At 43.6% G+C, this 26,608-nt stretch overlaps 1 protein-coding gene across 1 annotated transcript in view; it reads right to left on the bottom strand.

Moving 5' to 3' along the window:
• Positions 1-3,399: 3,399 nt before the first annotated feature.
• wnt6b (wingless-type MMTV integration site family, member 6b) overlaps positions 3,400-26,608 on the bottom strand; it is a 67,125-nt gene continuing 43,916 nt past the window's right edge. The window contains exons 3-5 of the mRNA XM_037539137.1: positions 12,392-12,696; positions 7,400-7,540; positions 3,400-5,173 (exon numbers count right to left, since the gene is read on the bottom strand). Of these exons, the coding sequence (XP_037395034.1) occupies positions 4,853-5,173; positions 7,400-7,540; positions 12,392-12,696 (767 nt within the window). The 3' untranslated portion in view covers positions 3,400-4,852. The remainder of the gene's footprint in view (positions 5,174-7,399; positions 7,541-12,391; positions 12,697-26,608) is intronic.

The raw sequence follows: 26,608 nt of genomic DNA, 5'->3' as shown, positions 1-26,608 counted from the left end.
AGCACAATGAGTTTTAAGATAGTCATGGCATGAAGTGAGTTTTACATTACATTAACATCACATCGTCTTCTGTGAGTTTATTGGCTGGTTACAAAGCAGAAATCTGATTACTGTGTGACTCACACAGAGCTGACGTTTTCCATTATCAATTAGCTAATTATAAGATCTTATTGAAATTTTATACAACAGTTAGTTCCAGCCTTGCAAGCTGATTGGTTGAGAGGCGTTCTAACTGTTTTTTCACCATAACATCACAGGTTTTTCACGAACACTGTGTCACTCTGCTGAGACGCCGTTGCTAAGCAACCACTCTGACAGCTGTAGGAGATGCTCAAGCAGCTTGAACGTTTTCACTTCTTACTTTGCCACAAACAGAAAACGGACGCTGTTAAGATCTCATCTGACCGACAGCCGATTTGGTCCGACTCTGAAGACGAGACGACACTAAGTTCCCAAACTGTCGTCACCACTGAGCAGCTTTTCAGTCGGCAGCTGTGACAGAAGAACAGCTGAACAACCTGGAATCAGCCAGAAATGAACCCAACACCATTCGCCAGACGAGTCTGATCTTCAGACTCAGACCAAATCAGACTGAGCCATAAAACTGAGCCAATAAAAACAGAAAAGCTGCTCAGTGGTGACGACAGTTTGGGAATTTAGTGTAAGGAGCTGGAGAACGAGCTAAGTAACTTTTCGAAATAACTGCATATGCATATCGGCTGGTAGAGTTAAAAGGATCGTTGCACCTTTGGAAATAAAATTTGTCAAAGCAAAACCAGCAACATCTGGAAAAACATGGCTGTTTAAAGTTTGAGAAGTTAATCATCACTGACTGAAGAACTTTGACTAATCAGTTGATCAAACACACCAGTCTAACAAACACAGTGTCAGAGTTGATGTACGTGCTCTGTTGTGCAAACGGTGCTGGAGGACGAGTAGAGTAACAGCAGGCTGGCACTGCTGATCAGCCTGAGTGCTGCTTGAGTGCAGTGGAAACAATGGCACTCGACCCATCAGCCCTGCAGCTAGGAATGAAGAATAAAACAGTGAGGGAATGCAATAAAGACCAAACGCCGCTCCCACATTCCAATCACACTTCAGTCACTCTGCTTCCACAATCCGCTCACACTGAACATCGTTATTGCTCTGATTTTATGAGCTGCAGTTTCTTTCCTCCGCTCTGAGAAGAATTCACAACCAATAACAGGAGAGATGTAAGACAAGCTACGTCTGTTAAATCCGCTCATGCTGGTGCGCATGTGATAAAACATGTAGGGACTGACTGACATGTCGACGAAACAGTTTCTCAGTGTGCTTCGCTTTAAAAGGGACGTCCACTCATTGGTCAAAATTTCAGCATAACGTGCATCACATGCCAATTTGATAACACAATACAATAAAACCTTGTCTGTCCTAGATAGAGAAATACATGCAGGGCGTGGAAATGAGAAATGTTATTCAAAAATAAAATACGATGCTAAAAATGATTTTTACAAATGTTTATTTTTAAGATTCCCCGGTCGGGTGACCGGGGTCCTCTCTGTGTGGCGTTCACATGTTCTCCCCGTGTCTGTGTGGGTTTCCTTCGGGTTCTCCGGTTTCCCTCCACAGTTCAAAGACATGCAGTCAGGTCAACTGGACATGGTAAACTGCCCCTAGGTGTGTGTGAATGTGTGTGTGTCTGTCTGTCTGCCCTGCGATGTACTGGCAACCTGTCCAGGGTGTATCCTGCCTTCTGCCTGATGACCCCTGGGATAGGGTCCAGCACCCCCCGTGACCCTGAGGGAGGGGCGGCTTAGAAAGTGTGTGTGTGTGTGTGTGTGTGTGTTTGTATTTTTAAGAACACTCAGGTTATACATGTAGCTTCAGAGTCTGTTTGGTAAACAAAAAAAATGCCTATTTTGTATTGTGGACTCCGGCATGGGAGTTACGGTTCTAGATGCCACTGCATGTTTTAGACTCCTCTGTACGTGAGTTTGTGTTCTAGATCTCCTGTGTGTGCGACAGTCCTCTAGATCTGCATGCAAGTGATGTTGCATGGTAGATTCCCCCGAAAGTGTATTGGTCTTCCAGATTCCTTGCAGAGCAGTCTCTGTTTTAGATTCCCCTGCAGGTGAGATGCTGTTCTAGATTCCTTGCAGGTCAGATGCTATTGTAGATCTCGCCACATGCAGAGCAGTGAGTATCATACATACCCTGCAGGTGTGTTCGTCCTCAAGATACCACTACAGTGTTCTAGATTCCACCCCCAAATAAGTGTCTGTTCTAGATTTCCCTTTAGTTTTGAGTGTTCTAGACACCTCCACAGGCAAACCCAGTATTGCATGTTCCCTTATAGGTGAAGGTGAATTGGTTCCTTGATGAGTGACTCACTGTATTTGGTGCCCTTGTAGGTCAATAAATATTCTAGTTGATTGTTCTAGACCTACAGTCAGGTTGCTGTTCTAGATTCCCCTGCAGGAGCATGGGTGTTCTAGATTTCCCCACAAGTGAGTTGCTATTTTAGGTCCCCTGCAGGTGAGTGAGTGATTTATATCCCCTTCAGTTATTGTTCTAGATTACCCTTAGGTGAAGCAGTGCTGTTGATTAAGTGTTCCCCACTTACCTGAAGGTGTGTTAGTGTTCTAAATACAGCAGTATTCCGATTCTCACCCGATAAGTGATTGTTCTAGATTTACCTGCAGTTTAGAGGGTTCTAGAACCCTGGCAGGCAAACCCAGGATTGCAGGTAAACTGGTTAGTGTTCCAGATTCCTTGATGCAGGGGGGTGAGTGTTCAGTCTAGATTGCTCTCAGGTGATGCAGTGCTGTTAATTAAGCGTTTACCCCTCACCTGAAGTGGAGTTTGTGTTCTAGATCCTCCTGCAAGTAAGTTGCTGTTCTAGAGTATTCTAGATCCCCCTGAATTTTAGAATTTTTAGAACGTAGATTCATTCCATTCTACAGGTTAGTGACTACTTTAGACCTAACCCCCCAAATGAGTGAGTGTTCTAGATTTCTCATGGGTGAGTGGCAGCTCCCTTTGTAGGACCATTTGTCTTCTAGATCCCCCTGCAGTTGATTGGCTGTTTTAGGTCCTACTTACACATAAATAAATCTGGTAAGTTTCTCTAGAATGGGGCATTTTTCCTCAAGATACTCTGCATGACTTTGTGAATTATAATGAAGTTCTAAAAAATCATCAGAATTTCCTTCAAAGATCTCAGACAACAGTAATTATTAAGGCGAGTGAGTTTTCAGTGAGATGACATTCAGCTGGATTTAAAGGAGCAGATCCAGAGGCTTGGAGGATAACTGGCCACTGCACACATGACTCTGCATGCCGGTGTAAAATAAAATCTCTGTATATTAAATAACTGAAAATAAAAACAATATAAAAATAAGGCCACAAAGGAGCGCCTTTACATATAGCTCACACTTCTTTATGAAACCATATGCTACCCTAAAGAAGAAAGATCTGATGTACATAGTTTTTATATTCAAAGTGCTTTTGAAAGAATATACTGGAGACATTCTTTAGTCCGTTAGTAGTCGTTGTGTTATTAAAATGCTTATAAATAGGAGTCTTTGTTCTTTGGCCTGATTATGCACATTCCTCAGGTTATCACAACAAATATCCCTTTTCCCTTAAAGTCTGTTTGTTTTTTATAAACTATAAGTGTTTGCACAAAAGGCACAGAGGCAAGTCTCTTTTGAAGTTCACCAGAACCACAGCCTTAGCAATGACCTTAATGTGTGTCCCCTACGATCCTCTGGAACTTTACTTGCTGTAAAGAACGGGAGCACAGTTTGTCCTCTTGGCCGAGGAGATTAAAATAACTCAGTCGTCCCCTCAAAGCTACCAGAATCAACCAACCATATTCAGGAGATCTCAAGAGATATTCTGGAGAGAGATGTTCTTTCCCCACATTTAATAATGTGGGGATAATAATAATAATTCAATATGCTGTGCTCTAGATCTCCAGCAAGTGTTTCTAGACCCCTCCCCCTTGCTGGTGAGTGAATGTTCTAGATTGCAATGCAGGTGAGTCACCATTCGAGATTCCCTTGCAGGGGAGTCAATGCAGGTGTGTCACTGTTCTACATTCCCCTGCATGGGAGTCAGTGTTCTAGATCCTCTGCAGGTCAGTTGCTGTTCTCTATACTCCTGCAGATGAGTGCGTATACTAGATTCCTCTGTTCTCATTTCCCATGAAGACAAATCATTCCTTTAGATTCCTGTGTAGGGGGTAATCATTCTAGATTACCCTTCAGGGAAGCAAGTGTTGTGGATTCCCCTGCAATGTAGCCAGTGTAGGTGAGCTGATGTTTTACATTCTCCTGCAGGTGAGCTCTAGACTGCTCTTCAGGTTGGGTTTGTTCAACATGTCCTTGCAGGTGAGTAGGTGATCTAGATTGTCCTCCAGGATACATCAGCTTCTAGATTTCCCTGTGCTGGAGTCAGTGCTATACATCACTGTGCACTCTGAGTCAGTGGTCTAGATAACCCTGGCAGTTAAATCAGGGGGATCTCCTTGCAGGTGAATCAGTGTTGTAGATTCCCCTGCAGGCAAGTCGGTATTCTAGATCCCCCTGCAGGCGAGTCAGTGTTCTAGATTCTCCTACAGGTGAGTCAGTGTTGTGGATTCCTCTTCAGGTGAGTTGGTGTTCTAGATTCTCCTGCAGGTGAGTCAGTATTCTAGACCCCATCACAGGCAAGTCGGTATAGATTATGGTCTAGATTATCCTGTAGATGTGTCGGCCCCTATACTGCTCTGCAGTTAAGTCTGTGTTCTAGATGCCCCTGAAGAAGAGTCCATGTATTAGATCCCCCTGCAGGTGAGTGATCAGTGTTCTAGAGCATGTGCTGCCCCCTAGAGGCAAAGGCTGAGCTCCTTGCGGACAGAGCACTTCTTGCACTGCACCACGCAGCACCAGTGGAACCGGCAAAGGCAGTTTTCCTCCAGCTCCACGGTCTCGAAGCGGTGGCCCCGCTCACAGCACAGCAGGTCGCAGCCACTCACGTCCAGCGCAGTGCTGTTACAGGTGCGGCCGCGAGTCCCCAGAGAACCCGTCTTCCTGTTCGGGAGGCAGAAGTCTGGAGACTCCGCTGAGTAGATCAGGTCCTGCTTGTCTGGGGGTTTAATATTCTGGCCCACAGGGATGAGAGTCTTCCCGTCGTTTCCCCCCATCACCTTGGAGCAGAGTAGCAAGATATGGACATATTACCATTTTTCAAGGGCCATACTGTGACTATATTTCTACAATCTCAGACATAAATGTACTAAACTGTCATTGATTCAGGGCCCCTCTTGTCACTGGGGTGGGACCCTCAAAGGTACATCTCAGTATCTTTAGTCAGGGAAGTGTGCTACTACGGGGGTTTTGAAATTCTAGCTTTTACAGCCAATTAGACTATTTTAATTAGGTCATTATGCAATGTTAGGCTACAGGATCCAGTATCTAAATACCTACGTAGTGCATTATGTAGGGAGCAGGGTGACATTTGAGATTCAGCCCCAGTGTGATAAAAGTGGTGCCACTAAATAAAACTCACTGTGGTAATTTATTCTAAGTTCATTATTATTATATGACAAAAAGTTTGAAGGTTCATGAAATGACCAAAGTATACAGCGATGGGTGACCAAACATTCTTCTCATTCGGTGGCCCATGGTTGCTTGGGAACTACACAATCTGCTAAAGGAACTACATTTCTTGGTGAAATGTATACAACCCCAATTCCAATGAAGTTGGGATGTTGTGTAAAACATAAATAAAAACAGAATACGATGATTTGCAAATCCTTTTCAACCTATATTCAATAGAATCCACTACAAAGACGAGATATTTAATGTTCAAACAGATAAACTTTATTGTTTTTTTGCAACTACTCACTCATTTTGAATTTGATGCCTGCAACATGTTCCAAAGAAGTTGGGACAGGGGCAACAAAAGACTGGGAAAGTTGAGGAATGCTCAAAAAACACCTGTTTGGAACATTCCACAGGTGAACAGGTTAATTGGAAACAGGTGAGGGTCATGATTGGGTATAAAGGGAGCATCCCTGAAAGGCTCAGTCGTTCACAAGCAAGGACGGGCGAGGTTCACCACTTAGTGAACAACTGCGTGAGCAAATAGTCCAACAGTTTAAGAACAACGTTTCTCAACGTGCAACTGCAGGAATTTAGGGATTTCATCATCTACAGTCCATAATATCATCAAAAGATTCAGAGAATCTGGAGAAATCTCTGCAGGTAAGCGGCGAGGCAGAAAACCAGCACTGAATGCCCGTGACCTTCGACCCCTCAGGCGACACTGCATTAAAAACCGACATCATTCTGTAACGGATATTCCCACATGGGCTCAGGAACACTTCGGAAAACCATTGTCAGTGAACTCAGTTCGTCGCTCCATCTACAAGTGCAGGTTAAAACTCTGCCATGCAAAGCGAAGCCAAATATCAACACCACCCAGAAACGCCGCCGGCTTCTCTGGGCCGAGCTCATCTGAGATGGACTGACGCAGAGAGGAAAAGTGTCCTGTGGTCTGACGCGTCCACATTTCACACTGTTTCTGGAAATCAGGGACGTCGTGTCCTCCGGGCCAAAGAGGAAAAGGACTGTTGTTGGATTGTTCTCAGCACAAAGTTCAAAAGCCAGCATCTCTGATGGTGTGGGGGGTGTTAGAGCCCATGGCAGGGGTAACCTGCACATCTGTGAAGGCCCCATTAATGCTGAAAGGTACATCCAGGTTTTGGAGCAACATCTGCTGCCATCCAAGCAGCGTCTTTTTCAGGGACGTCCTGCTTATTTCAGCAAGACGATGCCGAGCCACATTCTGCACGTGTTCCAACAGCGTGGCTTCATAGTAAAAGAGTGCGGGTACTAGACTGACCTGCCTGCAGTCCAGACCGTCTCCCATTGAAAATGTGTGGCGCATAATGAAGCTCAAAATACGACAGCGGAGCCCCCGGACTGCTGAGCAGCTGAAGCTGGACATCAAGCAGGAATGGGAAAGAATTCCACCTACAAAGCTTCAACTATCAGTGTCCTCAGTTCCCAAACGCTTATTGAGTGTTAAAGGAAAGGTGATGTAACACAGTGGGAAACACGCCCCTGTCCCAACTTCTCTGGAACGTGTTGTATGTTTTATTAAAGCAAAAAGCCACTCGAGGCTGTGTGTTCCTGCAATTTTATCACAGGGAAGGAAGTTCTACTCATGCCTAAGAACATCCTTCCCTGTGGTAAAATCACTGTAATGCACAGCGTCTGGCGGCTTTTTATTTTATTATATTTAACCAGGAAAAATCTCACTGAGACTTAAAAGCTCTTGTACAGGAGTGTCCTGGCCAACACAGGTAGCAGCACAAACACATACCGCGATAGTGATTAACAAATGGCACATTGTTTCGGCCTCTCACCTTGAAGGCGCCGTTGAAACGCTCGAGCAGCCGGTCGCCGACCTCTCGGAAATGAGGCATCTTCTTCCAGCAGGTCCTCAGAGTGCAGGAACCAGACAGCCCGTGGCATTTGCATTCAGTTCTCATATAATTCTTCACCGCCTGCAGTTCGACACACAGATAGATTGGAGAGATAAAAGGCGACGCTATTCAGAAGGAATTCACCCTCCTCCTGCTCCCTTCTTCATACCCTGCAGCCATGCTGGAGCTTATAGAGACTGACAGTGAAGAGCGTTCCAGAATGTTCCCTACGGTAATTAACCTCTGATTAACGCTCCATCAACATTTCTATCCTCTCCGATTAAAGGTGCTTTAGTGGTGCATCTGAAAAGAACATCATTACATATAATTATCATTTCAAAAAGTTCAAATCCACCGCACTTCTCCGCCCTGCCCACACACACACACACAAACACACACACACACACACCTGTTTACCTGCAGCTGACCCCAAACTGAAGAAGCTCGGGGTCAGGAGACACTGACCTGAACTAATGCAGATTAATGCGTGCACACATGAGCTAATGTCAGACTAGCAGGGGAGGAATTTAACCGCTCGTTGTCTAAGGCAGCTTTAGCTCTGCTCCTGAATTCTGGCTGCTCAGTGGATCAGACACAGCAGTGCTGCTGGAGGTTTTAAACACCTCAGTGTCGCTGCTGGACTGAGAACAGTCCACCAACCAAAAATATCCAGTCACCAGCGTCCTGTGACCACTGATGAAGGACTAGAGGATGACCAGCACAAACTGCAGCAGCAGATGAGCTGTCGTCTCTGACTTTACACCTACAAGGTGGACCGACAAGGTAGGAGTGTCTAATGGAGTGGACAGTGAGTGGACACAGTGTTTAAAAACTCCAGCAGCACTGCTGTGTCTGATCCACTCAGACCAGCACAACACACACTAACACACCACCACCACGTCAGTGTCCCTGCAGTGCTGAGAATGACCCACCACCCAAATAGTACCTGCTCTGTGAGGGTCCATGGGGGTCCTGACCACTGAAGAACAGGGTAACAGAGTATCAGAGAAACAGATGGACTACAGTCTGTAACTGTAGAACTACAGAGACCAGCTATACAGTAAGTGGAGCTGATAAAGTGGACAGTGAGTTGGTCAGAATGTTGTGTCTGATCGGTGAATAAGACCATGCAGGAAGCTATTTTGGGGTATAATCAGTAATGTGGATAGTTGAACAAGAAAATATTGCATCACCTGTGCATAACAAATGCACACACACACACACACACACACACACACACACACACACACACACACACACACACACTTGTGGACTTTTTTTTGTTTACTGATTTGTATGAAAGGCAGAACAATAAGATGAGAAACTCCTGGATGTGAACGACTTCTGTAAAAGGTCATGAACTTAATTTTTTGTACTGATTAAACAGAATAAACGAATAAATAAATAAATAAATCATATGTTGGGGAAACACATACTCATGAATGTTTATGTAACAATTTACCAAAAAAAAAGAAGAGCTGAAAAAAGAATTGTCAACTTGTTTTCCAGCTGAAAATAAAAACAGAATGAGAATACAATAAAACAGAACAGGAAGAAAACACAAATGTTGTAAACCGTTTTAGTTATTAATAAATAAAGAAAGTAATATGATAAACAACACAAAAAAAATCAAGTAAAAGTCTGAGGAGAAACAGGCTTTCCAAACTTTTTAAACTCTTTTTAAGGAAATAGATATTACGCCCATAAAAATCAGGCATTAGGATAAACTTCATGCTTCTGAACTGTTTATATTTATATAAACACAAAACGTGACTATTCACTGGCATGAAAGGCGATATGAGGGGGAACTCCACACTTATGAACCAGCAGCTCACAGAGTTACAGAAACACAAAGGAGAAAAAGGAAGGATTTGGCCGGAGACTCCATAATCACTAAAATTAGTTTTGGAATAACAAAAGGGGAAAAGATGTGAGAGAAAACATGTTTGCAAACTTTTAACTTTGAAAAGTTACTTAGTTAAGTTTACTTGGTGGTTGGTTAGTGTAGTGGGTAACACCTCTGCCTTCTACACTGTAGACTGGGGTTCAATCCCCACCTGGGCAAACACCCTACACTATACCAATAAGGGTCCTTGGGCAAGACTCCTAACACCACCTTCCCCTACCTGTGTAAAAAATGATCAAATTGTAAGTCGCTCTGGATAAGAGCGTCAGCCAGATGCTGTAAATGTCCTTAACCTACTTCAGCTCCTCGGGACCACCGGTGGGTCCAAACCGCGCTTGGTCATGTTCTTCATAACGTTCATATTCCATAAGCTCCATTCAGAAGCTGGGCGTCGTGTGAGGCTGTAGCTCTTCTCTCCAGTCTAATAGACGGTGACGTCATTTTAAACCCTTATAATAAAAGAAGCTGAACTTTGTTTTTCTACTGAAAGTCGACCCGTTTTTCCCCAAATCTGGGCTCTAAACTATAAACAGACGGCGTCTCTTCAGTGATCTGCTCTGGAAACATCACTTTTAGAGAATAACACAAAGAGCGGCGGAGATTTTTGGCTCTCAGCAGTAAATTGTAAGCATGTAGTGACGTGTGGAGATCGCAAAACACAGGATCTGTTTAATTTGAGGGGAACTTTTACTAAATAAATAAATAAATACATAAATAATTACATTTATTTCATGAAATTACTGAATAATTTGCCTTACAATATGGTCACGAAAATTCAGATGGACAAACCAAAATATACCCTGGAGAATGACAGTCAGATATGCTGGAAAACACTGTGCTTGCTTGTTTAGTGATACCCTGAAAACAGACAAGAAGCAAAGAAGAGAAGAAAAAAGGAGAGATATGAGGGAAAGTCCAGGCTTATGAACTTGTCTCAGCTCAGCCGAGTGTGCCAGTGTGTGCCAAGCGTGACTCCGTAACAGACCTGAGCTCCATCATGTGCCTCAGAAGTGCTCTATCTGCTCACTAGAGCCTGACTATCTGTGAGCATCACTGAGACACCCAGCATCCACCTGGAGAAGTCGGCGGCCGTGTAAACACAGTCCCGCCGAGTCTAGCGTTACAGTGGGAGAGGAGGGGCTCCGTCTGTGTTTAGACGGAAATCATCACTGGATTGTTTTTACCTTCTTCGACACTTCAGCACATCTTTTAGCACAAACACGTGAAATCTGATCTTCTGAGTTCCGATCTGGACCACATTCGTGATGCTTTTCAGCAAATGATCGCGCGCCAGTAGCTCGTACAAATAAACTAACAGCTATGGGCACAGAAACAGGCTGAGTCAGTCTGTCCGTGCAAAGACAATGTGTTGATACATTTTAATTTCATCTTTCAGCTTAAAGGAACGGTTCGCCGAGAGGCCGGAGCTCTTCAAATCTGACCAGCCGAGACATGTTTGGCGTCTGGCTTGGGTCTGTAGCTTTATACTGGAGCGACAAAATGTGGCCATGTTTACAGATAACAGCGAGTCATCCAGCGTCTGAAACAGCATGAGCAGGTCTATTAGAGATTATGTAAAGGGGACTTTTTCAATATTTCTGCATAATCCAGTGTGTGAAGTGTAAACAGAGAGATTCAGAGTGGGTTTGGTGTGAAGTGGTTCAGATGTCCTTACAGTGGTGGTGATAGGAACCAGGGGTTGCCATGACTACAACACAGATATAGACATTTTACGTTCATCAATTTTTCTAAATTCTTCATGATTAAACATTTTCGATACAAACAAAATCATTCAGAGTGGTTTGATCTGAAATAAGAGTCAGAGCTGGTCACGGTGGTGGTGATCGGAACCAGACGTCCACTTCTAAAAGCTCCTCATGGAAAGTTTTCTTTAGGGATATTTTGCCTCACAACATGACGCATGTATCCCACCACCATAAATGCACTTCAGAATGTGAAGAGAAAGGAAGAGAAGAGGACAGAGGAGAATAGAGAAGAGACAAGAAAAGAAGAGGACAGAAGAGAAAAGGAAAGAAGAGAAGAGAAAAGAAGAGGACAGAGGAGAAGAGAAGAGAGTAGGAGAGAAGAGGACAGAAGAGAACAGGACAGAGGAGAAAAGAAGAGGACAGAGGAGAAGAAGAGAAAAGGAAAGAAGAGAAAAGAAAAGAAGAGGACAGAGGAGAAGAGGAGAGAATAGGAGAGAAGATAGAAGAGGACAGAGAAGAGGACAGAAGAGAAAAGGACAGAGGAGAAAAGAAGAGGACAGAGGAGAAGAGAAGAGTACAGATGAGAAGAGGACAGAGGTGAAGAGATGTGTTGAGAAGAGAAGAGAAAAGAAGAGGACAGAGGAGCAGAGGAGAGAATAGGAGAGAAGAGAAGAAGAGAGAAGAGTCAGAGAAGAGAACAGAAGAGGACAGAGGAGAAAAGAAGAGGACAGATGAGAAGAGGACAGAGGAGAAGAAGAGAGAAGAGAAGAAGAGAGAAGAGGACAGAGAAGAGAACAGAAGAGGACAGAGGAGAAAAGAAGAGGACAGATGAGAAGAGGACAGAGGAGAAGAAGAGAGAAGAAAAGAAGAGAGAAGAGGACAGAGAAGAGAACAGAAGAGGACAGAGGAATAAAGAAAGGAAGAGATGAGAAGAGAGTAGAAGAGAGAAGAGGACAGAGGAGAATAAGAGATCAGAAGAGAACAGAAGACAAAAATTAAAATGATATTTTAGTCCAAAATCTTCTCAAGGCTTTGGTAAAACTGCCTCAGAGAGGCGGCGCATTCATAATCACTTTATAGATTAACTTTCCGTGAGGAGCTTTTAGAGGTGGACGTCTGGTTCCTATCACCACCATTGTGAACAGCTCTGACTCTCTAAGTTTCACGTTTCACATCAAACCACTCTGAATGATTTTGTTTATATCGAAAAGGTTTAATCAAGACGAACTTAGAAAAATGTATAAGAAGGATGAAACAACAACAATAACAACAACAACAATAACAACAATAACAACATTAATAGCGCTGATGATGAGTTACCAGTCGGCCGGCCTCGTTGTTATGGAGATCGATGAGTGTGCGGATGTCGCTCTTGCCCTTCCTGCGCTTGGCGTCCATGAACTGTTTGGATTTCTCGTAGCCGAACTCGACATCGTCCCCACAGCCGCCCCACTCCCACTTCACCCCCTCAGTGTGGGGGACTCCGGGGGGCCGGGGTGGGGGGGCCCGACTGCGGGTCGATTCACAGCCACATTGCAGCAGCTCCCCCATACTGCAGGCCTGAGTGACCGCATGAGTGACCCCCGCTGCCGTGATGGCATAGACAAACGCCGTCTCACGGATATCTGTCACAACACACACATATACATGCATTTACACACTCGGCTGCACAAAGAGGACAGAAGAGATGTGAAAGGAAGAGAGGGGTATGGACAGAGGAGAGAAGAGGACAGAAAAGAAGAGAAGGGGAGAGAAGAAGAGAAACGATGGAACACAACAAAAAGAAACAAAGCAAGATGAGAAGAAATGAGAAGAGATTAGACAACTGAAGAGACGAGTAAAAGAGAAGAAATGAGAAAAAGAAAAGAGAACAGAACAAGAGAAGAGAAGACAGGAAAAAAGAAGAGAACAGAAAAGAAGAGATGACAGAGGAGAGGAGAAGAGAAGAGAAAAGAAGAGAAGAGAGGAAAAAGGAGGAAAAAATAGAAGAGAACAGAAAAGAAGAGATGAGGACAGAAGAGAAGAGGAGAAAAGACAATAATAGGGGAGAAGAGAAAAAAACAAGAAAAGAAGAGGACAGAGGAGAAGAGAACAGGACAGAGGAGAAAATGACAGAAGAGAAGAGAAGAGAAGAGGGCAGAAGAGAAGAGAAGAGGGCAGAAGAGAAGAGAAGAGGTCAGAAGAGAAGAGAACAGAAGAAGACAGAGGAGAAGAGGGCAGAAGAGAAGAGAAGAGAACAGAAGAAGACAGAGGAGAAGAGAAGAGAAGAGAAGAGAAGATAAGAGAAGAGAAGAGAAGAGAACAGAAGAAAACAGAGGAGAGGAGAAGAGAAGAGAAGAGAAGAGAACAGAAGAAAACAGAGGAGAGGAGAAGAGAAGAGAAGATAAGAGAAGAGAAGAGAACAGAAGAAAACAGAGGAGAGGAGAAGAGAAGAGAAGAGAAGAGAAGATAAGAGAAGAGAAGAGAACAGAAGAAAACAGAGGAGAGGAGAAGAGAAGAGAAGAGAAGAGAAGAGAAGAGAAGATAAGAGAAGAGAACAGAACAGAAGAAGACAGAGGAGAAGAGAAGAGAAGAGAAGAGAAGAGAAGAGAAGAGAACAGAACAGAAGAAGACAGAGGAGAAGAGAAGAGAAGAGAAGAGAAGAGAAGAGAAGAGAACAGAAGAAGACAGAGGAGAAGAGAAGAGAAGAGAAGAGAAGAGAACAGAAGAAGACAGAGGAGAAGAGAAGAGAAGAGAAGAGAAGAGAAGAGAAGAGAAGAGAAGAGAAGAGAAGAGAAGTTGACTGAAGGTGTTCAGCTGATGAGGCTGTGCTGCTGAGCTGTATAGTGTGAGTTGATTGCTCAGCTCAGTATCAGACCAGTCAGTGAATGGGATTCATTAACAGCAGTGAAACGGAATCAGTGCTGTGCAAGAGGTTACACACCAGGACACGCTCACGCACGACACACACACACACATGCACGCACGCACACACAAACGCACACACACACACACGCGCACGCACACACAAACGCACGCACGCACACACACGCACACACACACATATACAAACACACACACACATGCACACACGCACGCACACACAAACACACACACAAACACACACATACACACACACACGACACACTTGCGTGCATGCACAGATATTAAATCCAGCTGTCTGTCCACACACCCTCTATCTCCATGCTGAGCTCTCTGTGAGGATGTACGATGGGTTCCAGCCGTCTGAGTGAAAATGCTTCTATTTTGAATTCTTTTCTGATTTAACACAAGGTTTTTGATTAGAGACGACATCACCAGCATAACGATCTGAGTGAAAAATAAAATCTTTGAAATATTTACATGAATCTCAGAATTATTTCTGGTCGGTCCTCTCTTAGCTCTAACGAGAGCTTGGACTCAAGCTGAACTCCACTAGTTTGTGTAAAAGCCTCTGATCAGTTGATCAAATCCACCTGAGAGTCGTCTGAACACGAGCTTCAGTAGAGGAAGAGACTCAAAACCAACTTTGTTTACAAAGGACTCAACATTTTCCTCTTTTTCAGAGCAGCCACATGTTTCTGCCTGCCATTAAAGGGAAGCTACTTCAGTGGAAATCAATTACAAAAAACAGAAGTGAACTAGATTTAAATGAATATTTAATAAGCAAATTAATATTTATGAAAGCATTTTGTGTTTATTTTTGTTTTGTTTGCGTTTTTTTTTTGCAGTTGTACACGATGGTAACACTTTATTTGGACAGTCCACTGTAGATGTTCTGTAGATGCTCAGTCAATCTTGAATTAAAATTGAAGTAAATATCTATTAAACGCAAGTGAACCTGAAGTTCTGTGGAAGGCTCTATTAAATCTAACCCTATCCCTAAACCTAAACCTAACCTCAAGGCAAAACCTACACCTTCTCCTAGACGTAACCCTAATCATAATGTTCTTGATGATTAACTGTCATCAGAAAGTTTGTTAATTACATAATTATCTGTAGATCATCTCTATGTGACCATCTAAATATAAAAATGTATCAGCTCCACTTACTGTATAGCTGCACTCCGTAGTTCTACAGTTACAGACTGTAGTCCATCTGTTTCTCTGATACTCTGTTACCCTGTTCTTCAGCAGTCAGGACCCCCATGGACCCTCACAGAGCAGGTACTGTTTGGGTGGTGGGTCATTCTCAGCACTGCAGTAACACTGACGTGGTGGTGGTGTGATAGTGTGTGTTGTGCTGGTCTGAGTGGATCAGACACAGCAGTGCTGCTGGAGTTTTTAAACACCTCAGTGTCGCTGCTGGACTGAGAATAGTCCACCAACCAAAAATATCCAGCCAACAGCGTCCTGTGACCACTGATGAAGGACTAGAGGATGACCAACACAAACTGTGCAGCAGATGAGCTGTCGTCTCTGACTTTACATCTACAAGGTGGACCGACGAGGTAGGAGTGTCTAATAGAGTGGACAGTGAGTGGACACAGTGTTTAAAAACTCCAGCAGCACTGCTGTGTCTGATCCACTCGTACCAGCACAACACACACTAACACACCACCACCACATCACTGTGAGAATGATCCACCATCCAAACAGTACCTGCTCTGTGAGGGTCCATGGGGGTCCTGACCACTGAAGAACAGGGTAACAGAGTATCAGAGAAACAGATGGACTACAGTCTGTAACTGTAGAACTACAGAGTGCAGCTATACAGTAAGTGGAGCTGATAAGATGGACAGTGAGAGTAGAAGCAGGGAGGTGGTCATGATGTTAGGCCTGACCGGCGTATGTCTGCTTTTTTTGTTTTTAAGTCTGCACCAGAGTTTGTTTCTTCGTAATACGGTGCCTTTTTTTTGGTTTAAAATTGCACTGGATGAAGCGCACCGAACTATTTATATAGGGTGATTTTTGATTGGTTAGAAATTTTGGATGGGGGAGGCATGTGTGAGTGGGGTTTCTCTCATGTTTGCCATCTTATGTCATCTTATGATGATATGAAATCCAAATCCATCCCTCACATATGTTCTTATTTCAAATGTCTCCTTTAAAACAATAAAACGTATCCTACCCATCATGATCTGACTTTTCCAGACCAAGAAAAGAGCAAAGTCAGAGCAGAAAATTACCAAGTCAGACTTGTTCACAGTGTTGGTGATAGGACCCAGACGTCCACCTCTAAAAGCTCCCTCCCAGAAAGTTATTACATGAAATGGTTATGAATACATTGAGTGCTTTTACATGCCCTCAGTAACCCAATCATAATCCGATTTCTGCAGTTATCTGATTATTCAAATGGTCATGTAAACAGGACACAGATTTCTTAGATGGGAGCAATGCCTACAAATCTGATAAAGAAATCTGATATAGAGGCTGGATTTGAGCTCAGTACTCAGATTTCTCAGAGCTGTGAGCTCTCACTCTGATTTCTTTCACATTTCTCAGTCTGAGCATGCATGAAAACAGACGGCGGTATCGGAAATAAGCTGGTGTTACCGCGAGATGCAGATAAACACTTTTGGAGCGAAGCTAAAACCAAATGCTTGACAAAATGAAGGATTTAGATATTCTTCGTCTTCGTATTTTTAGGTGGTGCGATGAAGCCGCAGCGTGAAGTTTGAGTTTTATGTTACGTCTTTTTCTGTGAGTTTATTGGCTGGTTCTACAGCAGAAATCCAGTCATGTAGACCCAGAGTTTCCCCATTATCTATTACTCAAGTACATGTAAACGCATTGATAGGATTACTGACCACATCTGAATTTCCAGTTATTGGATTATTAAGTTGTTTCACGATTTTGAGAACTTTTTGTCCAACTTTAAGTCCATTCATTCATGTCCAGAAAGTCCTCAAAGATTTTGCACAGTTTTACCATCGTTAATATTCCATATTGAAGGAATGTCCTGCTGTGTAACGTCTTTAGTGCTGTGCCACATGTCATTATATTCAGTATTGAGTGTGTTGTTCCATGTATGTGATGTGATTGTACCTAGAACATTTTGTTCAGCCTATTTTTGTCTGTCCCTACATGGTCATCTCACACCTGTCACTTGACATGTAGTGCCTGAGCCTAATCTTGGCATCAGTCCAGCTTATAAAATCGACTCCACTGTTCAGTGGGCTGGCTAAATATCTGGTACCCACATGCAAGAAATAAGCTTAAATTCTCCAGACATACGGCTGCTCCCTGGTTTTTGGAAGCTTTGGATGCTGTGATATATAAATGCAGGAGACTCGTGTGGGTTCTCTGGTGGTTCTGGATGGTAAATAAAATGTCTCTATCTGTGTTGTAGTCATGGTGACCCCTGGTTCCCATCAACACCACTGTAAAGACGTCTGAACCATTTCACACCAAACCGCTCAGAATGACTCTGAATTATGTATAATTTTTAAAAATGCAGTGTTTTTTCCCTTTAATCCAAATTTTGAAAGGTGGTGAGGTATCCCCAAACATTTGACAGGCACTGTAAACTCCCAGTAAAACCACAGGCCGTTTCTTGGTGTCCTACAGCGATGAGTTATAGCTGACTCAGGATCTTTCCTCCAAAATCTGTCCAGTAACACAGTCTATAACAGGGGTGCCCAGTCCTGGTCCTAGAGATCTACCACCCTGTGGAGTTTAGCTCCTACCCAAATTTAACACACCTGATCCAGGTAATGAAGACCTCCATAGGGACCTGAATTAGAGTCAGGGTGGTAGATCTCCAGGACCAGGACTGAGGTAAATTCCCACCCCTGCTCCACCCGAATAATGAGCTTCAGCATCTCGCTCCTCTCTGTGTTATTAACCAGCACAGGAGGATTCAGTGCTAATCTGAGTGTGCAGATTACATTACAGTCTCTTCTCTGTTTCTACAGTGACTGATAAAAAGCTCTTTGTTTTTTACTCAGTAAATGATGCGCTGATCCAGGCTGAGCTCAGACCCTGGCATCAGTGGGATTCACACCTATCCCCTCTGAGCCGCAGATAAGACGCAGAAACAGAATGACAATTCTCCCAATTTTGCTGCCCGAGACACAAATTCCATACAAATTTGTCCGGGTGTGTGTGCCTGGGCATGCCGAGCAGAGAGCATGCTCAGTCAGGAGGGGCTTCTGCCAGATTTAACAAATATTTTTATAATATTCAGTCTCTGAGTTAATGGTCCGTGTGACAGTAAGTTCAAAGGGGGCAGAGCAGCGCATGTGTGTGCGTTTATATACACTATATGGACAAAAGTATTGGGACACACCCTGTAATTATTAAATTCAAGTGTGTCAGTCAGTCTCATTGCCACGGGTGTGTAAAATCAAGCAGCTAGCCCTGCAGCCTGCCTTTACACACATTAGTGAAAGAATGGGTCTAAAGAGCCACTGAACTTGAGCGCAGTGCTGGGATAAGATGCCACCGTTGCAACAAGTCAGTTTGTGAAATTTCTTGCCTCTGAGATGTTCCACGATCAGCTGTGAGTGGTATTGTTGAAAAGTGGAAGCGTTTAGGAACCACAGCATCTGAGACATGAAGTGTCAGACCATGTAAAGTTACAGAGCGGGCCGCTGAGTTCTGAGGAGCATAGAGCATAAAAGTCAGCGACGCTCTGCTGATCAATAACTGCAGAGTTCAAACCTCTTCTCTCATCAACATGGGAGCTTCATGGCAACGTTTCCATGGCCGAGCAGCTGCACACAAGCCTTACACCACCAAGCACAATGCCAAGTATCGGAGGCAGTGGAGTAAAGCGCCGCCGCTGGACTCTGGAGCAGTGGAAACGCATTCTGTGGAGTGACCAATCACACTTTTCTATCTGTCAGTCTGATGGACGAGTCTGGGTTTGGAGAACGTTACCTGCCTGACTGCACTGTGCCAGCTGTAAAGTTTGGTGGAGGAGGGATAATGATATGGGGTTGTTTTGCAGGGGTTGGCCTAGAACCCTTAATTCCAGTGAAGGGGGAATCTTAACGCTTCAGCACCAAGACATTTTGGACAATTGTACACTTCCAACTTTGTGGGAACAGTTCGGGGAAGAACCTTTCCTGTTCTAGCATGACTGAGCCCCAGTGCACAAAGCACCTCCATAAAGTCGTGACTGGGTGAGTTTGGTGTGGAACAGAGCCCTGACCTCAACCCCATTAAACACCTTTGGGATGAAATTCCCACAGACACTCTCTAAAATCTTGCAGAGCTTCCCAGAAGAGTGGAAGCTGTTAGAGCTGCAAAGGGGGGCCAACTCCATATTAATGCATATGGGTGTAGAATGGGATTCATAAAAGCTTCTCATAAAAGCTCCCCAATAATCTTGTCCACATCATGTTACATCGATGTGCTAAAGACAGGCTTGTTCTCCACTGGACAATGTTGACAAGGGCACCAGTGTCCCCTACTTTGAGCTTCACCTTTACAGGCCTTTGGAGCTGTTTACAAATTTCACTCTTAATTTGTTCACACATAATAAGTCTACGTTCCTGCCCACATTTAGCCCAAAGTGTGCCATGGTTGTCCCCGGATGTTCTTGTTATGGGATCCCATATTTCTGAATGAAAAACACTCACTATTCCTCTGTCTCTCATGCTGCACTGTGTGAGCAGCACTCTGAAGAGCATGTGCGTGTGGCAGAGTTAAATTTATCCACACTGCACATACTTCAGCAGGTATGATAGGGATTAGAGAAGGGAAGAGAGTTTTACTGATGTTCCCGCCAGCACTGAGAGGAAACAGCAGTGTGAGTTACCTGATACAACCTCAACATTCTCATATTTCCACGTCTCTCTCTGTCTATATATATATATATATATATATATATAAAATACTGAAGTGGTTCACTGAGTTGAAAACACATCTGGGACTTTTAACTGGACTCGGGTGACCCTATACCTTAATTATGATTTCTGTATTAAAACATAATGGAATATTCCATTTTGTCAGTACCAAAACCATCATAACACTAGTAAAGCATTACCAAATATTTCAGTAGTGATTGTTTCGGCGGCGACAATTTTAGCTCATTTTGAGCAGAACTCAAAAACGCAGCCAGCCCATGACCAGCTTTGAGCAGCTGTTCACACAGAAAATCATCATGTGTTTATTAAAACAAAAAAAGTTCACTTATCTGCAGAAAATATGTTTTTCAGTAGTGACAAATTTTTAATGTTCCACCCTGATTTTCACAATTTGGGACACATTTACCTCAAAACAAGGATCTAGATGCTCACCATGTGGCCATTTAGAACACATGAAGTCATTAAAACAAGACGCTGAAGAAAATCTGACCATTCTTAATGTTACACGCTGATGTTCGGACTCTGAGACATAATACAATAAATAGTGATTTTTAGAAATGAACACTAATGTAAAAAGTAGTGATTCGCTGCATTAAAGTTGTGTTTATTCTGGTGTTTTACAGGCAAAAAAAACATACTTATTATCAAGATAACCAGGTTTAACCAGCTCTCTTAGATGTATCTCTCTCTCAGCTCGCATTATCTGACGCTGCAGATGCCAGAAACATCTGCCGTTCAAATGCTGATATGAACATTATCTCCTTTAGCTCCTTCAGCAGAACGAGACCCTGAAATGATCCCCATGCCCTCTTATTATCACTTGATTAAACTTGTTGCTGACCCACTGCCTCATTCTCATCTGACTCTTCTCATTATGGACTCACACAGCTGGGCATACATCTGGCCCAGCTCCAGAACAAAATCACTGAGGGTGCACCAGGAATCAGTGGAGGTGCTTATTAGCACGTTTATTCAGGGATAGGGTGAAAAGCAAAGCTGGAGTTCGACTGTCATTATAAAAAGTCTCGAAACTTACTGGACTTCAACTTACCTGCTAATTTGTGGAAGTTACATTAGAAAGTCCAGTACGATTCATTTCAATAGTCTACATGCTAGTTTGATTCATTTCCCCGACACTCGTGAACATTCAGAATGCTTGTGAGCGCAATCCCATACCCAATTCACAGTGATCAGGTTTTCTATGGACTATGTAGACGAAATAGTCTTCATGCTACACTGGCAGAGCTGTTCAATGTACCTAAAATGGTATCTGCGTTGGTCACAGGTTGGTCTAAAGGCTCAACTGAGGGTGAAAATTCAAAGGCATGGTGTAATACATAGAATATGCACTCTCATAGAATCACACCTGGCATAAAGGCATGTAAATATTTGGATGTTGACAAAGTTATTGTTATTTTAGCTTTGTTCAACAGCATGTTTGTGGTGAAATAATGAAAATAATGCTGATAAGCTCAAAGTGTAGACTTTCCGCTTTATTCTGAGGGTATTTACAACCAAATCAAAAAAACAATGTAGGAATTACAACCATATTTATACATAGCCTCCCATTTTTAGGGCTTAAAAAGTTATGGGACAAACTAACACAATCATAAATTAAATTGTCATTTTTAATACTTGGTTGCAAATCTTTTGTGGTCCAAGGCTGGAAACCATTAACATCAATAGATTCTGGGTTTCTTCGCCGGTGGTGCTCTGCCAGACCTTCACTGCAGCTGTCTTCAGTTCCTGCCTGTTCTTGGGCCATTTTACCTTCAGTTTTGTCTTCAGTGAGTGAAATGCATGATCGATTGGACTGAGGTCAGGTGACTGGCTTGGCCATAGCAGAACATTCCACTTGGATTCCTTTAAAACTTTGGTTGGATAAGCATATAAAATAGACCTATATTGTACTCACCGGCCACTTTATTAGGTAGTTGCTTGTTAATGTTCAGTTGCTTGTTAACACAAATAGCTAATCGGCCAATTACACGGCCGTAACTCACTGCATTTAGGCCTGTAGAGGTGGTCAAGACAACTTGCTGAAGTGCAGACCGAGCATCAGAACGGGGAAGAAAGGGGATTTAAGAGACTTTGAACGTGGCGTGGTTGTTGGTGCCAGACGGGCTGGTCTGAGTATTTCAGAAACTGCTGATCTACTGGAATTTTCACGCTCAACCATCTCTAGGGTTTACAGAGAACGGTCCGAAAAAGAGGGAATATCCAGTGAGCGGTCAGTTGTGTGGACGAAAATGCCTTGTTGATGTGAGAGGTCAGAGGAGAATGGGCAGACTGGTTCCAGATGATAGAAAGACAAGAGGAACTCAAATAACCAACCAGAATCTCTGAGGAACGTTTCCAACACCTTGTTGAAAGTCTGCCACGAAGAATTAAAGCAGTTCTGAAGGCAAAAGGGGGTCCAGCCTTTTACTAGCAAGGTGTACCTAATAAAGTGGCCAGTGAGTGTATACTTCAGTATTAAACCTGTTAGTTTTCTCAGCAGTCAGACCATCAATAAATGCAAAGGGAGCCAGTTATACTGACTGCCATACGTGCCCTTGCCTTAACTACCTCCACCATGCTGGACAGATGAGGTGGTATGCACTGCATCATGAGCAGTTCCATCTCTTCTCCATATTCTTCTATTCCCATTATTCTGGTACAAACTGATCTTCATCTCAACTGTCCATAAGATGTTGTTCAAGAATTTTACAGGCCTTTTAAGATCTTTTTGGTCTTCTTGTTTTTTAGGCTTATCATTGGTTTGCATCTTGTGGTAAACTTGTTTGTTGACTTCGACACAGATATGCCAACCTCCTGGAGGGGGTTCTTGACGTGGCCAAATGTTGTGAAAGAGCTTTTCTTTACTAGGAAAAGAATTCTTGTGTGATCCACCAGTTGTTTGCTGTGGTCTTCTAGGCTTTTTGGCATTTCTGAGCTCATCAGTGCAATTTTTTTCTTTTTAAAAATGTACCAAATACTTGTGATAGCCCCACCTAATGTTTCTGCCATCACTCTGATGGGTTTGTTTTGATATTTCAGCCTAATGATCACTTACTTCATTGGCAGTGGCAGCTCTTTGGACTTTATATTGAGAGTTCACAACAGATACCAGATGCAAATGCCACACTTGAAATCATCTCTAGACCTTTTATCTGCTAACGTGGTAATTAAATAAAGAGGGAATTACACACATGTGGCCTTGGGACAGCCGAGCAGGCAATTGTCCCATTACTTTTGAGCCCAAAGATTGGGGGACTGTATGGAAATGGTTGTAATTCCTGCACTGTTTGCCTGATTTGGATGTATAGACCCTCAAATTACAGCTGAAAGTGCTGCACTTAAAACTCATTCATTGTTTAATTTCACTTTCAATATACTGTCATAGACAGCCAAAATAACAATAACAGTTGACATTTGTCAATGTCCAAATATTTATAGACCCAACTGTAGGTGCCTCTGCTTCATTTTCTGTGTAGACTGCAGCAGTTCTGTGCAAATGCGTAAAAAATAAGAATGAAAATCATGTTTAGGTAACGTAGTGGTTAGGGTTAGTTTATCCAGTGCTATGGATTTCAGCAGAGGGGAACATTTAGGAATCAGGAATTGGTTTTCTCTCCCATATCTGGATAGATATATCGAGCAGAGCTCTCCTATTGGTTAAGACCTCAAGAGCTGAAGAGAAGCCCTAGAGTGTCAGCTGTACACCAGGACTGGGCTGCACTGGGCTGGGTTTGCACAAGTTTATGCTTAAATTTGTACGTAAAGTCTTGACTGAGTCCTTAGTTACACTAGTTAGTTTCAAACTATCCTTTCACCACGTTTGGTTGTGCCACAAATCTATAAGCCATGTCTTAACTAGCAACAGCATATTTGACGTGAAATAATGAAAATAATGCATATAAAGCTCAAAGTTCAGACTTTCAGCTTTAATCTGAGGGTATTTACCTCCAAACCAAGCAAACAATGTAGGAATTACAACCATTTTTATACATAGCTGCTTGTTTCAGGGCCTAAAAAGTTATGGGACAAACTAACACAATCATAAATTAAATTGTAATTTTTAGTGCTTGATCTTTTGTGATCTTGGTCCAAGGCTGGAAACCATTAACATCAATAGATTCTGGGTTTCTTTGCTGGTGAACAACTAACTAATGCTCATGTCACTTTAACTTGATGATAACATGTTCTGAACCAATCAGTGAATCCGCTGCCATGGAACTGCAGTGGCAGCTGCTCTGACTTTTCCATGGAAAAAAAAAATCCAGCATAGAAGAGAACAAAGTGTACTAGTTAAACTGAATAAAACTACTTATTTACAGCCGCTGTCTGTTTATTCTGTAATATTTATATAGACAACCGAATATGCACCTTTTTTAATGGTTCCTGGTTGAGTGACACAACAGCAGCCTTGGTTTAGCTGTCTGTGCAGCTGCTGAGTCTCGCTGAGATTCAGGCTCAGAGTTCAAACTGGGACGATGATTAGAGCTGTATGTAAAATCACAACGTACAGTGTATAACATTTTTAGCTTAGTTAACTGAAAAAGTCATGATTTCAGTCTTTTTTGTGCCTCCTATGTTGTTTCTGATGGTGTCCCCAAAACTTATACCTGCTCAGACGGAGGTACAGATTTCTTCCTGCTTTGTACTATAACACTTTATACTAGTGATGTTTGCATTCACATTATTTGGCTGACGCTCTTATCCAGAGCGACTTACAATTTGATCATTTTTCTACAGGTAGGTCAAGGTGGTGTTAGGAGTCTTGCCCAAGGACTCTTATTGGTATAATGTAGGGTGTTTTCCCTGGTGGGGATTGAACCCCAGCCTACAGCGTAGAAGGCAGAGGTGTTACCCACTACACTACCCAACCTTTTGGATTTGCTGTCCGGTGTCGACCAGAGAAGGACGGGTTCCCCTTCTAAGTCTTGGTTCCTCTCGAGGTTTCTTCCTCCTGCCCTTAGGGAGTTTTTTTCTTGCCACTGTCGCTACTGGCGACGCTCATGGGGGCTCGGACCCCGATTTTCTCTTTTCTTTGTCTTTCTGTAACACTGATTGTTCTGTAAAGCTGCTTTGTGACAAAACCTGTTGTAAATAACGTTATATAAATAAACTTAGCTTGTTTGATTGCTTGATTTAGCTACTACTGAGCTCAATGTTAAAACTAGTTTGTGGTGCAACTCGTTTGGATTTCATGATGCATAAACCTGAAATTAGTAACCACTTGAATGGCCAAAAAACTGTTCATCCATCCATCCATCCATCCATCCATCATCTTCCACTTCTCCGGGGTTTGGGTCGCGGGGGCAGCATCCTAAGCAATGAGGCCCAGACCTCCCTTTCCCCAGCCACTTCCACTAGCTCCCAGGGGGGATTCCGAGGCGTTCCCAGGCCAGCTGGGTGATATAGTCACGCCAGCGTGTACTAGCTCTTCCCCGGGGTCTCCTCCCAGGTGGACTTGCCTGTGACACCTCCCAAGGGAGGCGTCCAGGAGGCATCCTAACCAGATGCCCGAACCACCTCAGCTGGCTCCTCTCGACGTGGAGAAGCAGCTCTACTCCGAGTCCCTCCCGGATGACCGAACTTCTCACCCTATCTCTAAGGGAGAGTCCAGACACCCTGCGGAGGAAACTCATTTCGGCCGCTTGTATTTGCGATCTCGTTCTTTCGGTCATTACCCAAAGCTCATGACCATAGGTGAGGGTGGGAACGTAGATCAACCGGTAAATCGAGAGCCTTGCCTTGTGGCTCAGCTCTTTCTTTACCACAACAGACTGGTAAAGAGCCCGCATCACTGCTGACCCAGCACCAATCCGCCTGTCAATCTCCCGCTCCCTTGTACCATCACTCGTGAACAAGACCCCGAGATACTTAAACTCCTCCACTTGAGGCAAGAGCTTATCCCCGACCCAGAGAGGGCTCTCCACCTTTTCCCGCCTGAGAACCATGGCCTTCAGCGAAAGCTGAAGTTCACAGCCTGATGTCCCCAATAGGACCACATCATCTGCAAACAGCAGCGATGTGACCTTGAGGTCACCAAACCGGACACCCTCCATCCCCTAACTGCTCCTAGACATTCTATCCATAAAAATTATGAATAGAATCGGTGACAAAGGGCAGCCCTGACAGAGTCCAACTCTCACTGGGAACGAGTCTGACTTACTGCCGGCTATGCGAACCAAACTCCTGCTTTGCTTGTACAGGGCCTGAATGGCTCGTAGCAAAGAGCCATGTACCCCATACCATGCACCTCCCACAGAATCCCCCGGGGAACACAGTCGAATGCCTTCTCCAAATCCACAAAGCACATGTGGAATGGTTGGGTAAACTCCCATGAACCCTCCAGAATCCTGGAGAGGGTAAAGAGTTGGTCCAGTGTTCCACGACCAGGGCGGACTCTCTTCTCCAGTACCCCTGCATAGACCTTACCAGGGAGGCTGAGGAGTGTGATTCCCCTGTAGTTGGAACACACCCTCCGGTCCTCCTTTTTAAAAAGAGGCACCACCACCCCAGTCTGCCAATCCAGTGGCACCGCCCCCGATGTCCACGCAATGTTGAAATGTTGAAAACTGTTCATGTGAATCACTATTATTTTTGTACTACCAGCCTACTAGAATCCCACAGGGATGCTAGTAGAGGTTATTATTATTGTAGTTATTTTCTTTCCCTCATATTTTGGCTAGATTTTGACATTCATATCCCAAAAGGAAACCTAGCTCTAATAGTCATAGTTCACCACTGTGTTTCAGATATCTGAAAGCCATTAATCCAGAACCGTGAAGTACAGCGGAGAAGGGAGGTGGGTC

The sequence above is a fragment of the Pygocentrus nattereri genome, chromosome 6 (assembly GCF_015220715.1).
Source record: "Pygocentrus nattereri isolate fPygNat1 chromosome 6, fPygNat1.pri, whole genome shotgun sequence".
Classification (NCBI taxonomy): Eukaryota; Metazoa; Chordata; class Actinopteri; order Characiformes; family Serrasalmidae; genus Pygocentrus; species Pygocentrus nattereri.
The sequence above is the reverse complement of the archived record's forward strand: the minus strand, read 5'-3'. Positions and strand labels throughout refer to the sequence as shown.